The 18327-nt window shown below is 38.5% G+C and overlaps 1 protein-coding gene across 1 annotated transcript in view; it reads right to left on the bottom strand.

Moving 5' to 3' along the window:
- The window catches only part of LOC114655087 (annexin A10-like), a 136476-nt gene that overhangs the window by 60775 nt on the left and 57374 nt on the right, over positions 1–18327 (bottom strand). The window contains exons 5-6 of the mRNA XM_028805979.2: positions 3607–3697; positions 3415–3494 (exon numbers count right to left, since the gene is read on the bottom strand). Of these exons, the coding sequence (XP_028661812.1) occupies positions 3415–3494; positions 3607–3697 (171 nt within the window). The remainder of the gene's footprint in view (positions 1–3414; positions 3495–3606; positions 3698–18327) is intronic.

Genomic DNA, 18327 nt, shown 5'->3' with positions numbered 1-18327 from the left:
ATGATGCTTCACAAACATTTGTAATAAAGCATTTTACTGCTATAAATGTTTCTGAGGTACCATCTGTTGGAATGACAAATGCAATGCACTTACTATTACTACATGTATTGCAGAATACATTCCAATAGATGGTGCACTGCAAATGTCAATGCTGAGGTGTTACATAGATTTTAACCTGTCTTAGTACAGCTAGTACTTTTCAACTTTTTAATACATTAATTTTTTACTTTCTCGTAAACATAGAAAGCATAGGAATCGTGAAAAAATTTGACCTCAAGATTTTTTTTCAACTTTTTAATACAGTACTGATTGTAGCCAGCTGCAAGAACAGCAGAATAATTTAATACAAAAGTAGAATAAATGTATCAAACAAACTACAAGTACGTTAAACCTCCATTAAATATAATGCATATAAGTTGAAATAGCTTAAAATTTGTAGTCAGCTAGTTTCTGATGTCAAACAATTATAGAGCCTTTGAAACATTACAGCTGTACTGAACATTAAAGCCACAATGTGAAAAAGGGAACAGACTTAAAAGATGCAAGTGGTTACAAATTAAACAACGTCTCACAGGCTCACATTTTTTGGCATCTCCTTTCTTTTAGCAAGACCATCCATTCAAATGTCCGTGAAACAATGGGCAGTTTTTATAACATCTTAAAGAAATTATGAGCAAATCTTAACATTTTAACAGATCCATATGTTGTATGCTCATTCAGGATACTTACAATGTACAGTAAATAGTGGAAATAATAAAAAAAAACATAATTTAGAAAAGCATCTTTCAGGCTCTGCGGTGGGTTGGCACCCTGCCCGGGATTGGTTCCTGCCTTGTGCCCTGTGTTGGCTGGGATTGGCTCCAGCAGACCCCCGTGACCCTGTGTTCGGATTCAGCGGGTTGGATAATGGATGGATGGATCTTTCAGGCTTATTGTATTTCAGACAATCTAAAAGTTTCTTACATGTTGTACTCTTATCCTCTAGTCGATTAGGGTTGTGTAAATCATCTAATTCAGATTTTGCCAGAATAGGCCCTAACTCTCTCAAGCTGGAACTTCTAGGCACAGAAAATAATTAGACTGATGAAATTTAACATAACTGAGCTCTGTGATTCTGCAAAGAAAAGTTAATGATTTATAGGAAAGTCATTGATGATCTGAGGGAGTGTGTAAATATGAAAAATCATAAAGTATACATTAAGGAAGAACTTTCCGGAAAACAATAATACCTATGAAAAACATTTAGAAGCTCCAGGTTGTTAAATAAGGAGGCTAAGGCAAGCTTTTAAATCACAAAATTGCTGATTTTATTGTCACCTCTATCTCAGTAAGTGATCCTGATAAAAACAATTAATCTCTTTGTGCTCCAATTACAAATGTATACATTGGCATTGTAACCCAAATTTTCTAGTCATCTTGCATGAAGGTGTCAGCTTGACATACAATAATACAACCGGCTGAAGAATTTTTATGCATTTTTTAAAGTCTCTCGAACACTTGATCAGCTGTTGACCCTCACAATAATTCTTGAGGTTTCATGGAGTATGCCAACTAGTCCACAGGTATTTGTGTAGTTGAAAAAGGCTAACAACTGTGTTACTTGGGGTGTCCTCTGGGGGTGGTGCTTCAGGTATATAGGGTATGGGCCTGCTGGTATGGGCTGTTCAGTCCCTGTGCAACTCTGAGCAAAAGCTTTGTTCGCATTTACAGTGGTAAGTCAGAGTTGTTCCTGGCGGGTATGGACTCCACCAGGGCTTCACTTTGTCACTGATCCTGTTTATAACTTTTATGCACAGAATTTCTAGATGCAGCCTAAGTGTCGAGGGGGTTCAATTTGGAGACATCAGGTTCACATCTCTGCTTTTTGCAGATGATGTGGTCCTGTTGGCTTCCATGGGTGGTGACATCAGGTGTGCACAGGGGCGGTTTATGGCATGGTGCAAAGTGGTCAGGATGAGGATCAGCACCTCCAAGTCTGAGGCCAGGAAAGTGTATTGTGTCCCCTCCAGAGAAGTTTACGTATCTTGGGGTCTTGTTCACAAGCGAGAGAAGAAGAGAGTGAGAGTTTGACAGTTGTATCAGAGTGGCACAAGCAGTTATGGGGACATTGTAGTGAAGAGAGAGCTGAACTGAAGGGCAAAGCTCTCAATTTCCCAGTCGATCTACATTCTACCTTCACCTTTGGTCATGAGCTTTGAGCATTGACTGAAAGAACTAGATCAATTGTACAATTGGCTGAAATGAACTTCTTTTGCAGGTAGTCTGAGCTCAGCCTTAGACATAGTGTGAAGATCACAGACATTTGAGAGAAGCTCAGAGTAGAACCACTGCTACATCACATTGAAAGGAATCAGTTGAGATGTTTCAGACATTGGATTATGATCTGATCTGATCGTCTAATTATGATGCCTTGCCTTCACCTATGGCCATGAACTTTGGGTATTGACTGAAAAAATCAGATTGTGGATACAAGCGGCTGAAAGGTAGCAGGGTGTCTGCACTCCTCCTTAGACAGTGTGAGGATCACAAACATTTGGGAGGAGCTCAGAGTACAGCCATTGTTCCTTCACAGTAAAAGGTGCTGGTTAAGACAGATGGTACATCTGATTATAATGCGTCCTAGACGCCTCATTGGAGAGGTGTTTCAGGTATGTCCAACCGGAGGAGACCACAGAAAGACCTAGGTCATGCTAGAGAGATTATACCTCTCCACTGGCCTTTTGTATGTCTTAGTACCCTCACAGAGGAGTTGGAAGAGGTGGTGGGAAAACAGGACATTCGGGCATCTTTGTTTAGAGTGCTGTCCTTGTGACCTAGACCGGGTAAGTATTACAAAATTGATGGATGGATGGATTGATGGATGGATTGTCAAATTTTAAAATTGCAGGGCAGGATTTGGTGGCCCCATTCGCTTCTGTGCACAGTTTTCATGCAGCTTCAATTTAATACCCTTCCAAATTTATCAAGTTGGTAAGAATATACAGTAAGTGGAAGAACTAGCTAATGGTTTAGAAGTAGAATGATAAAACAAACAAAAGTGAAACATTCCCCTTAAAGATGTATAAACATTTGCATTTATTTATTTAGATGACAATTTAACAAAAACGGCACTCGTTCACAAAGTGTAAAAAATGACAATCAGAAAGTGTCATAATCTAGGGAGGACTGAACCGGCAATCTCATAGTTTATCATGAGACACCTTTGCCGCAAGACTACCATGTGTTCTCATAAGTGTTAAGCAGATTTTTTTCTCCACTTAAACACAGAAAGGTCAATGATATCTGGAAACATCTTTCAGTATAATTTTCACAGCAGTGCATGATAAATAAATGACTTCAGTCTGCTGTCCTGACCTTAGCCTTAAGCAATGTAGGACAGTCAGGATCAAGAAAATAGTTTAATCTGAAACATACCTGAGAAAGATTAATCAGCATGTCTCTGAAGTGTCCTGAGGTCTCGTTGTAGATGTCTTGCTGAAGGTCACTGTTGTACTCTAATCATACAAAGAAAGTGCATTATTCTTCCTGTCTGATGATTGCACATGTAGTTGAAGTACTAAACTGTATTTGATTGTAAACTGTGCTGATGATTAAAGGCGGCATTACCCATAGAGTACACCTCTTTGATCCTGTAGATCTCCTCATTTGTTCTTGAGGCAAGAATATCAATGAGACAGTTTTCTTCTGTGTCTCCTCCCTATAAATCCAGGGCAATTGGAAAGAAAAGCAATCTTTATTAATTTTTAACAAGAGAGGGCACAGAAATCTAGAGAAAAAGGTCAATTGACACTGCATTTAATGGTTCTCTTTATTCTTCTGATACTCGGTTCACTACTACAAGTCATTTATTACCTTAATATTCTCTCTCTCTCTCCCCATCTCTTGACAGAAATCAAAAACCCATCTCTAGGTGAAGGTATTTTCTTTTTTTGCCATAAACCATTATTATTAACCGATGATCTTAAGAAATATATTATTTTTATAGAGTTATCTATTGGGAAAATAACCTAGTCAATCAATGTTTACTGAAATAGTTTTTATGCTGACGAGCTTGCCCAAAAGTTTTCACCACATACTGTAACTGCAGAAAAGACATAGTTTAACTAAACAAAATATAATTCATAGTAGTCAGTAACTCAGTAAAAGATTTTAAATCACAAGGGGAGGAGGAAGTTTGATGTCAGGAGTGGGGAGTCGGTCTACCTCTGTGTTTTGGAGTGTAACTTGCCTCCACTTAGCTAGCGTTACCTTTTTGTTTATTGATTTTTAAAGTTTGTCCTGTTTCACCAATACGCGTTCAGAGCTGCAGGGAACGGCTATTATACTGTATATACAGTATAAATATATATTTACACACACACAGTTAATCCTTGTTGTTCATGGATTCCATTCTCAAGGATTCACTTATCCACTGTTGTAAACATGTAACCAATTTCATGGCACCATTTTTGTATTCTAATCAAGCCTATTTGCACATAAGTTTTTTGCTGTGGGCTACGAGCATAAGCGACACATGAGATTCAGCAATAACAAAGCCTGTGTTGCCCTTATATGTCCAGAGCTGCATGCACGCTATACTGAATGGATCAATGTGTGTCTACCAACAACCAAGAGGTGTGGGTGTGCTGTTGAATCCCATTCATGATGGGGACCAGGGACTGCAATTGTTCCTGAGGAATGAAGAATTCTGAGTAATTGCAGGTCATAATCTTGCACTTTTTTAATCCCTGCCCTTTATACACACCGCCTGTTGCATCTATCAATTCGTCATTTTAGTGAGGTCCTCGGATTGGACCCTGGGGGTGGTTGATGGCAGCCTTGATGATGATCATACTTGACTTAACTTGCCTTAACATGGTTTTCATAGGTTAACCTGAGGATTGATGATGATCGATCACCGAGGGGCGACACCAGAGGGCTGGCATGTTCTGCCTGACCTCATCTCCTCCCTTCTGATCCTTTTCTTGACTTGGCATCCTGCTGGAACCTAATCCTATTCCAATCCTCTCCATAAGATCAATACTTCAGTATCCCAATTTGCATCTTTACTGTGTCATATCTATCTATCTATCTATCTATCTATCTATCTATCTATCTATCTATCTATCTATCTATCTATCTATCTATCTATCTATCTATCTATCTATCTATCTATCTATCTATCTATCTATCTATGTGTGTGTGTGTGTGTGCTCTCTCTCTCTCTCTCTCTCTCTCTCTCTATATATATATATATATATATAAAATAGGATTTTCAATCAAATATCGAAAATGATCGTCATATTTATGATCATGTTAGTGTGTTCAAATACTTTTGAGCCCCTGAAAATAAGGGTGCCATGTATAAAAATGTCTGCCTTTTCTAAACAGCTCATACAATATTTTTGTTAAACCCCTTGAATTAAAGCTGATGGTCTACACTTCATTCAAATCTTGATTGCTTTATTTATAAATCCATTGTAGTGGTGTACAGAGCCAAAATTATGAAAATTGTGTCATTGTCCAAATACTTATGGACCTGACTGTACCTCGTTCTGAGATTTGCCGTCAACAATAAACACGGCTACACCTTGTTCAGAACTTTCATTGCTGCTTTCCAAAACTACTTTTCACCACATAACAATTAGATAGATAGATAGATAGATAGATAGATAGATAGATAGATAGATAGATAGATAGATAGATAGATAGATAGATAGATACTTTATTAATCATTCATGTGTTAGGTAACAGATTCAATAATATTCATGCAATTTTTCTGAAAATTGGATCTGGTGCTAGAGAAAGTTCACAGTTGTTTTATATCCTGTATTGCACATGCATCTGACTTGTTAGCTGAGTTTTCTCATCATATCACAGTGTGTTGTTATTCAACTCACTGCCCAGTCACTTCCGCTGCTACCCAGACTGATGACAGCTGCTGTTAGAACTTGTGACTGGAATGTCATTCATCTAACGCCAGGGTTCTTAAACTTTTAAAATCTGTGGATACAAATAAAAAAAAAAATCGATGCCACACTGGGACTCAAGATGAGGATTATTGTCATGTAATAAAAAATGCAAATGCTTTTGTTTCAACCCTGTCTTGTATGAATATTATGAAAAGAGAAAAATGGAAAGTAAATGTATTGTTATTAAAACAATAATTGGCTGACTCAGCAACAGAACAGAACAAAAATGATTCACTCTCTGCCAATATCTTTTTGATGAATCATTTTTAGTTCTGGTGACTTCAAAAAAGGAATCAATGCCCATGGGGTGTGTTCCTTTTATAAACACTGCTCTATCTATCTATTAATGCCTTTAAATATAAACCTGTGGCACAATCTGAGCAGGTCTTGCTGCCACCTACAAGCCTGTATTGACAGTAGTTGCTCTTTGTTATTTATTTGAGGGTGGGGGGGTTGTTGTTTGTTTTTATCATATTTATTTATTTAGTTATTCATTTATCTATTTTTCTGAGCTTCTGTAAAATTTTAATTTCACCATGGGTACAAATAAAGTATAATCTAACCTAATCTAATTATTCTGTTCACACTTTTATTTCAAGGGTTGTCACCTAGCGATCATTTTAAGTATTAACGTTGTCAAGTTGTTCAATTCACCTTTCTTAAGAAGGTAGTTTAGTGAAGTTCTGAATGATGATTATAACACCAGGTCTTTCACGTTAAGCCTTGGTGAATATATGCCTGTAAGTTTCTCTTTTAAATAATTATTTTGTAAATGTTTGTTAAGATGTTTATCTGCTACAGTTAACTGATGTATTTATAATGCATTTCTTTATTGATTGATTTTTTGGCGTGAGCATTGTACTGAAAGCACCCTTTGTATTGTGTTTTGTAGTTTTACAATCAAGAATGAAAGATTTATTAGTAAAAGCCTCTCTCTGAGCAAGAAACGAGTTTACTGGAGTTACTGTACTGTTTGCCATCTGTCTAGCTTTGCACAGACATGCAATCGCGAGGGCAGAATATTAATCGAATCTAATTATACCATATATACTCGCGTATAAGTCGGGTCTTGAAACCTGAAAAATCGATCATAAAATCAGACCCCGACTAATATGCCCGTTCAAAAATGCGACACTTACATTTTTTTTTTTACTTCTTGCCTCCTCCAATCTTACATCAGTTTCTCAGGCACATCGAATTTTGTTGCAGCAGTGCAGTTACCAATTTCGCTTCTTCAAAGACATTTAATATAAAACCAGCTTCATATTTTCTTGTAATCGAACACTCCATCGTAGAGAAGGGATGCTCTTACGATAAAGGTGTATGAGGGTGTGAGGTACAAAAAACACGAAACAGTGCAAACGTTGCTTTGGAATAGTTCGGGTATTACCTTGTGGCCACATAGGCAGATTTATACGACCAACATTATAAAATAGCAGAAATTATACGGTAAAATCAAGTCCCGACTTATCCGCGGGAGAATTTATCCGCGAGTATATATGATAGTTTAAAACAGAATAGCTTTATGAAGTATATCACTGCCTGTGTAAATACTTAGTGTAAGTTTTAGTAAAGCTGTGAAAATCCATTTTTGGAATGCAGTGCAAGGATAATGATTTTTCAAAGGATAGTTTGAACTATTCATTTAACTTAATTAGTTGACTCATTGCACTATATAAGGATTAAAATAGTCCAAAAAAGTCAATACAGTTTATTTACTTTGTCTTAAATAGATTTAAAAATCATAACTTTTTTCACATGAATTAACATAACATTTTTCTGTTGTGTAAATAGATCAATAGATGTTGCTTCCAATGCTTATAATCATGCTTGCATATATTATAACTTTCTTTGTACGTGACCTGGGATAAAGGTGTCTGCTAAACAAATAAGTAAGTAAATAAATAAATTACATAGTTCAATTTTCATTTAAAAGTCCAATAAACTGAGTACAACATTAGCTCAATTATTCCTAAAACATGTATGCACTATTTGCATTTTATACAGAGACAGAATAGAACTTGATGAATAATATTGAAGAACTGAATAGTTTAACATGTTTAATGCTACTGACTGACATCATGCTGAATGTCTAGAGCTTGTCTCAATGTTTGGATATTTTCTGCCATTTTACAGTTCTCCATTTCTAAAAGTCGTGTCCATTACCAGCAGCATGAAATTAATCAAACCTCTTTAAATCAGTGTTACCAGAAGGAATTCTTCCTTGCTGAGGCACATTAATCTTTGTGCAAAATCTTCCTTGCACCTCTGTTACATATTTAGATTCAATGTATATCATAACATGGAACCCTCGATGAAGCAAGGACCCGTTGTCCATGCCCACTGAACCCGCTTTTAGTATATAACATATATATCCCAACTATATTCACTCAACCTTCATAGCACCACAAAAATCATCACATTCTTGTGTCATACCTATTCATTTTGTTTGGACATTTCAAACCAGTAAAACTGATGACTCGCATGTGAAAAAACGTGGCACTTAATTATGACAATTTGCTTTTGTTTTGCCAAAAACATATGGGGTTTGCCTTCAAGATGCCCCAACTCTTTATTTTGCTCCAGTGTTTTATCATATAGATAAAGTACCATATAATAGATAGATAGATAGATAGATAGATAGATAGATAGATAGATAGATAGATAGATAGATAGATAGATAGATAGATAGATAGATAGATAGATAGATAGATAGATAGATAGATAGATAGATAGATAGATAGATAGATAGATAGATAGATAGATGATAGATAGATATGTACAACTGGCCTAACCTGACACAGATAGGCAGACACCAGTTCCAGTCCAGCACACAAGTTTATTTACAACTGGAGAGCTCTACTTCCCTGCTCCCCCCATCTAAGTACATAAGCACCTCAGTACATAATACACGGCACACTTCTTCTCTTCTTTCTTTTGCCTCCACTCCTCCAGGCAAGTTTTGTCCATCTCCTCCCGACTCTGGCTCTTGACTCCTGGTGACTGGCCAGGACTGAAGGACTCCAGATGCCCAATGAGCTTCTTCCGGCAGCACTTTGTAAGAGTTGAATTTGAATCCTGGTCCAATGTGCATTTAGCATTTGTCTGAGTCTCAGATCCTTCTGAGCTTATGCTTAAAAGCTAATGCTGTTATTTTATTATTTATTACTATGATAAATGCTAGTGGGTTGGATAATGACTGACTGACTGACATAAATGCATTTTTTGTTATTTTATATAACCCTTAAGAAAAAATGTCATATTTTTGGTATAATCATTGTTCTACTGTATTGTTATGTGCTAAGTTTCCTGTTGATAGCAAACTGAACTATGGTTCAGAACATAAAAATGAATGTGCAGACGTGGTGTACTTTTAACCCTCCTGAAAAGTCACGTGCTCTTAAGGACTATAAATCAACCAGTTGTCGCGGTTGATTGTAGTTATTTAAGGTATCAACGTTTGTTATGTCCTGTTAGCAACTGGGTTTAGCCAATCATTTTCTGATTATGTAATGAATTCCTTTTTGAGCAGTGACCTAATCAGTGGATTGTATAAATATAGCGCAGAGAACACTTTTTTCTTTGCAAAAACACTGATATGACAAGTTTTTGCCTCTTGCGAGATTTAGATAAAGAATAATGATTGATGGTTTCTCCTGCCTGTGTTTAATTGCTTAAATCAGGGCATTCCAATGAGGGGTGTCTGTATTTAAAATTTTCTTCCACAACTTCTGGGTGTGGCTGAAGTGCTGCCAAATAGGGCCCTGAAAACGTCCATGCGCCCCCTGGTGGTGACCACGGGCACCAACAGGGTTGTGCTTCTATGCTCATGACTCGTGGCCCCGCTGGAAATCAAGGGGCCTGCCCTCTGTTAGTCCAGGAAATACTGTCTCTCCCGGTCCTTCCATAATCAGGGTGTCCTGGCCAGGTAAGGTCCCTGGCCGTCCACCGCAACAGATAGTGGGTGAAAGCTGGGACACCAATATAAAGTCACATTATTGGATAATAGCCTACATTAGTCAGACTTCCAAACAAAAATTTCCCTGCACTCTGTACATGTGACAACACACTTGACCTTGAACTTGACTTGACATTTTAGCATTCAATTTACCGTATCTGAAATTTTGCAGAGATGCAGAATCTTAAAAAAACATTCAAACATAAGTCTTGGACATTGCTCCACACTCGATTAATGGGCATTTGAGTTTAAACCTGGTGAAAAAGAATGCTGTAACACATAAACAGCTTAATTGGCTGGCTTATCAGACCATTACATGATTGCCTTTGCTCTCTGAATAGGTACAAGTACAATGTCATCTTGAAAGGTTTCCCTCGCAGGAAAGTAATACGGAAACATGGGATGAAAAGAGATCACTCAGCGTTATGAATAAGTGATTAGCATTGACTTTGTTCTGTTTGAACTGAGTGCACCCCAACTAGAACAGGAGATTGAAACTCAGGCCATTATAGAACTTTCAGTGTCCTTTACAGTGACAACAAAGCCCTGCAGCCTGCAAGCTTCTTATATTGTGTGCCACAATTTGCTATTGGAAAGAATGGTAATAAGTGAATTATCTAATCATGTTACATTTCTGCACTGCATTACAATATACTCCCTGTGTGGTTTAAACGCTGCCCCTTGTAATATTTGTAAATGCCCTTTGAGAGTATAATGAGTATATGGTGGCCTGCTCCACAGAGTCATTAACAGAATGCTGACACCCCTTGGTTGGAATTTACACTGATCTGTGTGAGAGCCAACCTTGTGCCCATTGCTACTAGAACAGGTCTTTAACTGTGCAATGAATGAAGCAGGGTTAGGAAACGTACAGGATAGCTTACAGGACTCATTTGGAACTGGCTTTCTTCATATCAACCAACAGATATCATGACTCAAGAGGATCCAATTCTAATGACAGTTTGCAATTGCTGTTGACGTTCTTCTTCTAAGTTAAATGCCAGCATCAATGTAGACATTTGTCTATGCAAAACATAGCCATTTCTAATGTCACTGAAGGTCCTACAAAGCTTGCCTTCTGTTGTGAGGGGCTCTAAATTGTCTCAGAATAATGGTTCCTACAAGCCTACAGGTCAAGAGTGTGGCTTTTTGAAGTAAACCCATTTATGTTTCTTTTTAAAATTTTAACATACATTTAATCGATTCCCCAGTACCAACACAATCATCAACACTGTAAGCCAATAAACTACTCACAGCCATCCAAAGGTAATGTTCAAATCACCCCTCCACATCAAGAAATGAGTATTGTCGACCGAGGGAATACAATGGTCATGGAGGAAATGTTGGGGCACCAACCGGGCTGCCCCTTTTAACCCATTTATGCCTCTTGTTCCATTACTGGAACGACAGTCACGTTGGAGTAACATATGTTATGTATAATGTAAGAAGTGGATTTGCTTAGTGTTCCAATTTTGGAACGCCACATAACTCAACAATGGAATGTAGTAAAAATTTTTTCTCTTCAAATTCTTGTTCCTTATATTTTTCTACGCAACATATGTGAATTTCATGCACAAACTCAAAAATTTCAACCTTCGGCAAAAATGGGTTTAATAATTACAAAGATCTTGAAGGCCCTCGAAGGCACATCCAGTAAAGCCAAATGAAAAAGCAGATTAACTAAAAATTAAACAAGAGGTGTAACAGTTGAGGCTTTTATCAACCTCTTGAACCCTCAGGAACCACGCCAAACACCACGTAAAAGACCAATTATTATTTATTAAATAATAATACTGTGCACAAAGCACCCTCCACTCCACACTACTCATACAAATATTAATAAATAATTCTCAAATACAATAATCACTCCTCCTCTCCCAGACACTCCGCCACCCTACCTCCCAGCTCAGCTCAGCGTCTGGGCTTTCCCAGAGTCCTTTTATACCCCCTGACCCGGAGGTGTTCCTGTCCCACAATCCACAAGTCCTCATTACTTCCGGGTCAGGGTAAAAGTCCTTTTCTTCAACCCGGAAGCACGTTGTTTCTTCTTATCATGTAATCATGACGCACTTCCGGGTTATAGGGCACGTAAGAGTCCGACAGCCTCCCTACAGCGACTCCTGGTGGTCCCTATGGTATCCAGCAGGGCTGTGCATACAAACTACAAAGTCCATGAGGCCCTGCTGGAATTTGGGGAACGTCCATGCTGTCTGGAGAGCTCCACCTGGCGGCCTGGGGGTGAGGGCCGGAATATTTAGCCGGCCATCCACCAGGGAGGCTTCTTCAGTTTTATCTCGGATGCATCAATTTCAGGTAGGTGCTCCAGTCATCAGTCTACTTTCTCTTGAGTGAGACACGCCATGCAGGAGTGAAGGGATTGCATGGTGTAGAGTCAGTTCCCCAAATGAGCGGTTTCTCAATGCTGTGGGAGAAAATGGTGATATTACTATCAGCAACCGCACTCCCTCATGTCCTGGAGTGTTAGTGCTTACCTCAGATGAGCCCGGAATACAAATGTCAGATGCACATGCGGGACACTATACTAAGAAGTAATCAAAAAGGCCAATAGGATGTTAGGCTATATCACAATGTGTAGAGTACAAGTCAAAAGAAACTATGCTTAAGTCATATAATGCACAAGTGAGGCCTCAAATGGAGTAATATGTTCAGTTTTGGTCAACACATTACAAGAAAGATATAGCAGCACAAGAAAAAGTCCAGAGAAGAGCGACTAAGCTGAGTCCAGGGCTAAGAGGTCTGAGCTATGAGGAGAAACTGAAGGTGTTGAACCTTTTCGATTTAAGGAAATGGAGATTAAGAGGGGACATGACTGAAATTTTTAAAATTATGAAAGGAATTTGAAGAGCACGCTCATGCTGTCACTTGAAAATGAGTTCAACAAGAACGAACAAGTAAACAGGGACACGATTGGAAAATCGTTAATGGCAAATATTGCCAAATGTTAGGAAGTTTTTATTCACACAAAGATCCACAGACTCATGGAATAAATTAGTAGTGTGGTGGAGAGTGGGACTTTAGAGACCTTCAAATTTCAACTTGATGTTATTTTGGATAATTTAGGTAAATAGGATGGATGAGCTTGTTGGGCTGAATGGCCTGTTGTCATCCCAGTGTTTCTATTGTTCTAGTGATCTATTCAGTTAGAGATGAAAACATAAATAAATAAATAATTTGGTTAATTAATGGCTTGAGAGCTCTTGGTCAATGAATTCAATGACTACTCTACCCAAAAATTATATCTTTTTTATATGTGACTAACTTCATGTCATTTGTAGGGATACGAAAAGCAGAGAAAAAAATTTTACTCTCATGTTTTTATGGAGAACAGACACAACAAAGTTTCTGATAGAATAGATTTCTATGGTGACCAGCTCTGGACAACAGAAAGCACGATCAGAAACGTCCATGAAAAACTCTCAAATTAGTTGTGTTGAATAATACACATGTCACTTCACTCTGTTGTATGTTCAGTTTAAGCAAAAGAAGATTAAGAGGAAACATGATTGAAGTGTTTAAAATGATGAAGGGAAGTAGTCCAATGGATCAAGACTCTTATTTTAAAAAGAGTTCATCAAGAACAAGGGGACACAGTTGGAAACTTGTTAAGGGAAAATTTCGAACAAACATTAGGAAGTTTATCTTCGCACAGAGAACCATAGATACTTTGAATAAGATACCAAGTAGTGTGGTAGACAGCAGGACTTTAGGGACTTTCAAAACTGGACCTGGTGGTATTTTAGAAGATTTTAGTGGATAGGAACGGCATGCTTTATTGGACTGAATGGCCTGTTCTCATCTAGCATGTTCTACTATTCTAATGCGCACAACAGGCAAAATATATGTATTTCTGCTAAAATATTGTTAAATAAATAAATCCGGAAAATAAGAAGTAGTCCACAAATAGGAAGACCCTTCAAAAGTGATCACAATTTTGAATTGAGGACTCTTGACCTATTAAAGAGGGAGACAGGTGTGTTTTAATTTCAAACAAAAATCATATTCCTAAAGGGGAATGCAAGCTGAGAACTCCATTGATAAGGGGCTGTCCTAGCATATTATGAGAAATTATTTATTTATTTCTAACAGAATGAATTTCATTTTCTCCATTTTTAATTCAGGAAATCTTTTTTTCCATAGTAGAATAGAAAATGGTTTAGGATTCCCCCGCTGTGAACAAAATGAGGTGGAAAACTGATAGGTCATGAAGGTTATTATGATAGAAGGTGCCTTGAGCCGTGATGCTCCATCTGGTCTTACCCAAAATAGAGATACGAGAGGATGAGGATTTTTGAATCCACACTTGACACTGCTAGACAAGTAATTATTAATTGATGTCCAGAAAGGTTTAAGCAGCGGGCACAGCCTGCATGTGTGGCCTAGAAATGCAGGCACTTGAATATTATCTTCACTGGTAGTGTTTAATTTTTGGAATATTTTGCACATTTTAAATCTAAAGAGATGTGCACAATGTAAACTTGTGCACATTGAAAATCTGATTATAAAGTCCTATTCCAAGTACACATTCAGATTTTTAAGGATGTATTTTTATAAAAGTGCTGTTATAGTTTGGCGATACTTCTCTTATTAGTATTGACACTTTGTAATAAAAGTAAAGTGGATGTAATAAAATCACATATGGATGTAATGGAAGAAATATTAAGAGATTTATGATTTGCAAAAAATTACTAAAAAGGTGTGTTACACACGTGTGCATGGGAGACAATTTAAATGCTCAAAAGTGTGTGTTTTTCAGCCAAGCCAGGAGCTGTTCCTTTCCTCACTCTGCAGACCCATATCATAACCTGCCTCGTGAAGACGCCTCTTCTGCCTCCCAAGACCCCGACTTATGATGACATCACTTCTGGCTTCTGACTTCACTCAAGATCCCACCTCATCCTGTTCCCATTATATAAATCCACCACCATCTTATCTTACCACAGTTCTCCATTGAACTTGTGTCTGTAAAGACATTTTTCTTATTTTTACCTTATTTTCATGTAAATATCTTTATGCTCAAGACAAAGTCTTATTACAGGTGCCTTTAGAAAGTATTCAGGCTCCTTCACATTTTACACCTTTTTTGCAGCCTTACACTAAAATCATTTCAAATCATTATTCCCTCATAAAGCAACACTCAAAAGCCAAGAATGACAAAATGAAAATAGAGTTTTGGAAACTTTTGCCAACTTTATTTAAACTAAAAATCTGACATATCACATTGACAGAAGTAAATAAAGGGGGGCACAGTGATAGCGGTGCTGCATCTCTGTAGATAGATAGATAGATAGATAGATAGATAGATAGATAGATAGATAGATAGATAGATAGATAGATAGATAGATAGATAGATAGATAGATAGATAGATAGATAGATAGATAGATAGATAGATAGATAGATAGATAGATAGATAGATAGATAGATACTTTATTAATCCCAAGGGGAAATTCACATGTAATGAGACCTGGTTTTGTGTCCCATTTTTATGTTCTCGCCATGTCTTCTTGGGTTTCCTCCAGATTACCCAGTTCACTCCAAATGTCCAAAGACATGCAGGTTAAGTGGATTGGTGATACTAAGTTGGCCCTTGTGTTTGGTTGCAGTGTGTGTGTGTGTGTTTGTGCCCTGTGATGGGCTGGCACCCTACCCAGGTTTGTTCCTGCCCTGCACCCTATGCTACCTGGGAGAGGCTCCAGCCGACCTCCACAACCCTGTTCAGGACTAAGCTGGTTAGAAAATGACTGACTGACAAGTGAACACAATGTGACACATCGATACACTTCATTGTTGTCCCTTTGATGGCGATTCCAGCCTGGATTCTTCTTGGGTATGACGTGCCTGGATTTGGGGGTTTTCTGCTGATCTTCTAAAGCTGATTCTCAGTGGATGTAGCAAATGTCATGGCAAAATCCATTATTTCTTGCTGACTTGCATTCTTTACTAACACAACAGATCCTGTCTCCAGGTGGTCCTTTATTGAATAAGGTAGCTTCAGATAATAAAAAAAGTGTTTTTCTTCAGTCATCCATGCCCACCAACACTAGATATACTGGAACCCTTGAAAGAAACATCTCTTTTTGTTTCTAATTCTGCAATTCTGGTAACACTGGACACCAAGCAAGAAACAGTCCTGGATAGAGAATCAATTCAGGGCTCACACCACATTCAAGAAAACTCAGATTCAGAAATAAACTTAATTTGCACATATCAGAAGATGTGGAAGGAAGGCCCACACAAGGACTACACACAAACGCAACATGGCTGACGTTCAGGTCATGGTACAAACACAGGACACTTGATCTGTGAGGCAGCAGCACTGCCCACTGCAACGCAGTGCTACCATCTAATAAAAGATCACAAAACAAACTGATTTTCTGAGTCACATTATTGAAACATGAAGTTTTGAGGAAGTTAAAATAATATAAATTCGGAATTTGCATAAGACACCTTAATTCAGGGTGATCATAAGAAATGCAATGATTTACTTCATGAATTTGAAGTACATAATAAACAAGATGAGTTATATCACATATTTGAAATATTAAAACATGCTTTAATTTCAATGCTTACATTCTAAGTGTTCTCAGTTGTAATATAAATGTGTCATTTTTCATCCTCTTATAGAGGTTACTTCCCTAGGAAAGGATCAAAAATAGCATCAAATTCATAATCACTGACCTTGAAATAGTCTAAAATGATACCCCACATGCTTATGTATGAAATTTATCATTTTTAACCTTCTGGGAGTAGCTATTAGAGGGTTAGGATCAACAAATCAAATATCAACATTTTTGTCATATTCATGATCAACAACCTTGGCTCCACATGCTTATTTTGCTGATCCTCATTGTTTTGAGTTTTCGTGAAAAGGGCTAACTTTGAACCCTTGTATCTCATAAGGGGGCAAATCCCTGGGGTCGATTGATGTGGTATGAACTACTTCAAATCCTTCTGATCAGTTTTTCTTAAGACACCTATTGGTTTACTCATCATAAGGATGTCATTTTCTGAACAAAAAAAATTAGGGATGTTCAGGTTGGGTGGCACGGATGGCGCCGTGGGAAGCGCTGCTGCCTCGCAGTTGGGAGACCTGAGGACCTGGGTTCGCTTCCCGGGTCCTCCCTGCGTGGAGTTTGCATGTTCTCCCCGTGTCTGCGTGGGTTTCCTCCGGGTGCTCCGGTTTCCTCCCATGGTCCAAAGACATGCAGATTAGGTGGATTGGCGATTCTAAATTGGCCCTAGTGTGTGATTGGTGTGTTTGTGTGTGTCCTGCGGTGGGTTGGCACCCTGCCTGGGATTGGTTCCTGCCCTGTGTTGGCTGGGATTGGCTCCAGCAGACCCCCGTGACCCTGGATGGATGGATGTTCAGGTCTGATAGAAGGGAGAGAACCCAAAAAACTTGACATCTTTCATAACTAGACACCAAGACACATCAAATGGTGTATCATATGTGGGAAATGAAGGGATTTCAAAGCTTTCATAAATAATGTTATGAACAGAAAATATCACAACGATGAAGGGAACGAGATGAAAATTCTGCAATGGTTGTACAAGGTGAACAAAATGGATTCAGGGGAAAATACGAGAAAGGGATACGGTGGAAGATAATGAAGAGAAAACCAATGGGCTGGAGAACGATCTCCTCAGTCTGTCCGTGGAGCAGGACAGTGACAGCAGTCTGTCGCTGAAGCTGCTCTTCTGTCTGGAGATGATACTATTTACTGGATGCAGTGGATTCTCCATGATTGACAGGAGCCTGCTCAGTGCCCGTCTCTCTGCCACAGATGTCAAACTGTCCAGCTCCATGCCTACAATAGAGCCTGCCTTCCTCACCAGTTTGTCCAGGCGTGAGGCATCTCTCTTCTTTATGCTGCCTCCCCAGCACACCACCGCGTAGAAGAGGGCACCTGCATTTTTATCACTCTTTAATTTAATATTGTTTTTTATCAGTATGCTGCTGCTGGAGTATGTGAATTCCCCCTTGGGATTAATAAAGTAAGTATCTATCTATCTATCTATCTTATTGCATATTGCATATTGCATCCGGCGCCGCCGTGAGTGGCAGCCTTTTCAGCAGCTCCGTGTATGACTGTATATGTATGTGTACTTTTCTACTTTTATTTTTCTATTTTTATTTATTGATCACTCCTACCACTTTATTTTATGTGGATTCCTTCCCTGGACACACTTACTTTTACAACGTGGGCATGGATTTTAACACGCCGAGACTCGCCTATTCAAGTACTCAACTTCGGGCGCTGAGAACAAATGCCAGTGCCGGTGTGGTTCCATATTTACCCGACGAGGTAAGAAGGCGGTATCGTGGCAGCAGAGCCGGCACTAAGCTAAAAAAGAAGCGGCTTGCGAGAAAGTGGCGTTTCAAGCCTTCGGTGCCTTCT

The sequence above is a fragment of the Erpetoichthys calabaricus genome, chromosome 7 (genome assembly GCF_900747795.2).
Source record: "Erpetoichthys calabaricus chromosome 7, fErpCal1.3, whole genome shotgun sequence".
Classification (NCBI taxonomy): domain Eukaryota; kingdom Metazoa; phylum Chordata; class Cladistia; order Polypteriformes; family Polypteridae; genus Erpetoichthys; species Erpetoichthys calabaricus.
Note: the sequence above shows the minus strand (reverse complement) of the source record. Positions and strands in the feature narration are given on the sequence as shown.